The sequence below is a fragment of the Vitis riparia genome, chromosome 17, assembly GCF_004353265.1.
Source record: "Vitis riparia cultivar Riparia Gloire de Montpellier isolate 1030 chromosome 17, EGFV_Vit.rip_1.0, whole genome shotgun sequence".
NCBI lineage: Eukaryota > Viridiplantae > Streptophyta > Magnoliopsida > Vitales > Vitaceae > Vitis > Vitis riparia.
In genome coordinates, this window is record NC_048447.1 from 142,141 (window position 1) to 144,544 (window position 2,404).

General features: G+C 35.2%; 1 protein-coding gene across 1 annotated transcript; it reads left to right on the forward strand.

Moving 5' to 3' along the window:
• Positions 1-438: 438 nt before the first annotated feature.
• Positions 439-1,931, forward strand: LOC117904736. Its single transcript, XM_034817495.1, has 5 exons — positions 439-732; positions 835-998; positions 1,113-1,539; positions 1,631-1,716; positions 1,817-1,931. Exons 1-5 carry the CDS (start codon positions 439-441, stop codon positions 1,929-1,931), a joined length of 1,086 nt encoding a protein of 361 aa, XP_034673386.1.
• Positions 1,932-2,404: the final 473 nt, after the last annotated feature.

Below are 2,404 nucleotides of genomic sequence, written 5' to 3' on the forward strand. Positions count from 1 at the left end.
CATCAGACAAAACAAAAAAGCAAAACTAAACTAGTTAGTATGAAAGAGAAAAGAGGCTTTTCTTCTCGATGCTGTCTCCGCTGGTCCTGCTTCTTCTAAGTGCTGGAGGCGTGGAAGGTTCCCCATGACATAATAGAAAGTCTTTTTGGTCCCTTCGTAGTAGTAGTCACTCCCAGGCACCCCCATGGCAGATTATTATGTAAGCCCATTCCGTATTCAACCCACTTCTTCCGTAATTTAGAATGTCTTAGCACTACTTGTCAAGCCAGGCTGAGGATTAAGTTGTGGTTATTAGTGGTATATGTAGGTTGTGTTTATATTAGGACACAAAATTCGTTTGAGAAAATGTTGAAATAAATGTGAATAGTATTAATTCATATTTATATTCTGAGTTTCTTTTTTAATTTTAATAGTTTAAATATATCATTTTTCTCTAGAATGGCGACTGGTACTAAAGAGGAAAGAAAGGGATATAGCATGACGTTGCACATTCCATTGGGCGAAGGCACGTCTAGCTTCACTTTAGAAAATGCAGTGTGCAACCATGGATTCTTCATGATGGCACCAAATGTTTGGATCCCATCTACCAAGACCCTACAGCGGCCTTTACGGCTAGCAGACCCCTACACTTCAATTCTAACCTCCATTTCACATCCAGACAATGAAAATGCCATTCATGTACGTCTTCATGATACTGAATACATCTCTCCAAACGACCAACAAGTTATACTGGTACATACTTGTTCATTATCTTTCTCTCTCTCTGTATTATAATTTATGTAAGGTAATATAAACTTGTGATCAAATGGATGAAATCGTACATGTATTTGATAGGCACAGGTGGCCCGAATGCTGAGAATATCAGATAGAGATGAAAGGGATGTGAAGCAGTTTCACCAAATACAACCAGAAGCAAAGAACAAGTGTTTCGGTCGAATTTTCCGATCTCCGAGCATCTTTGAGGATATGGTCAAATCCATTCTCCTCTGCAACGCCCCGTAAGAAAATTCACATTTATTATGCCCATTGTTAATTTGCATATATATGGATAGCATAAACTACTATATACATATTTTTAATGCATATCTCTTTCTCTTAATTAATTTTTATAGGTGGAGAAGAACTTTGGACATGGCTCAAGCTCTTTGTGAGCTTCAATTTGAACTGAAAGGTCATAAGAGAAAACGAGTGACAAACCCAAGAAGCAAGGCAAAAAACAGTGTGGATGAAGTTCAATCCATAGGAAATTTTCCAAACTCGATGGAGTTAAATATTCTCGATGAGGAAACATTGAAGAAGCGATGTAATCTGGGATACAGAGCAAAAATCATTCTTGAACTAGCTACAAGTATTGAGAATGGTGAAGTTAAACTACAAAACTTTGAAAAAGCATTGGACGCCGTGTCAATGGAGAAAATATATGACATGTTGAATAAGAAGAGAGGTTTTGGTCCCTTTGCATGTGCCAATATTTTGATGTGCATCGGATATTATCAGAGGATTCCAACGGATAGCGAAACTTTTAGGCATGTAAAGGAGGTTTGAGCACTAGTTCTTCTCTGATGGTCAATATTTCTATAATAAATGATGTTTATAGTCATTAATTGTTATATTTTTAATGTGTTTGTAGATACATGGGAGAAGAAAGAAGGTCACAGAAAAAGATGTGAAAGAGATATATGACAAATATGCCCCATTTCAATGCTTGGCGTATTGGTAAATATATCTTTACATGTCATATTACTTAGTCGAAAAACCATATCCAGATGCTATTTTGTTAGAATTGAATGATATTGATTAATTTTCTTTTTCACAGGTTGGAGCTAAGTGAGTACTACCAAAGTAGATTTGGGAAGCTAAGCGAGCTACCAAGATCTGAATATCACACTATAACTGGCAGCTATAAATTGCGTACAAGCATACCAAAGTGACATGGAGCCATCCCAATGATTGATGTTTGAATTATTCTTATTAATCAAACTTCTTTCTAAACTTCAGTACAATATATGTTTAGTAACCAATTATAGGTTTACGAAAATTTTGTCCTGTGCCCTTCAATGTTTGTTGAAGGTATCAACTATTTAAAGGTTAGATGTTGGCAGACAATTGCTTTGACAAGAGAAAGTCGAAGACAGGTTGGATTAGATGTTGGCAAGTAATTATTAACCATCCTCTCCAACCTTCAGCATAGCTAATAAACAAATATCAACAAAGTCTATCGCCTTTTAAAGACGATATAGTAAGAATCCATGGAAATACATTCTATAATCTACCCTATCCATTTAATATCAACTTCAATAAAATTGATCGTATGACTTCCTCATCAAGTTAAATAGTCATATATTTTCCAACTTTTTAATTTTTTTTAAACTTGAAAATATCTCCTAAAACCAATAAAATATTA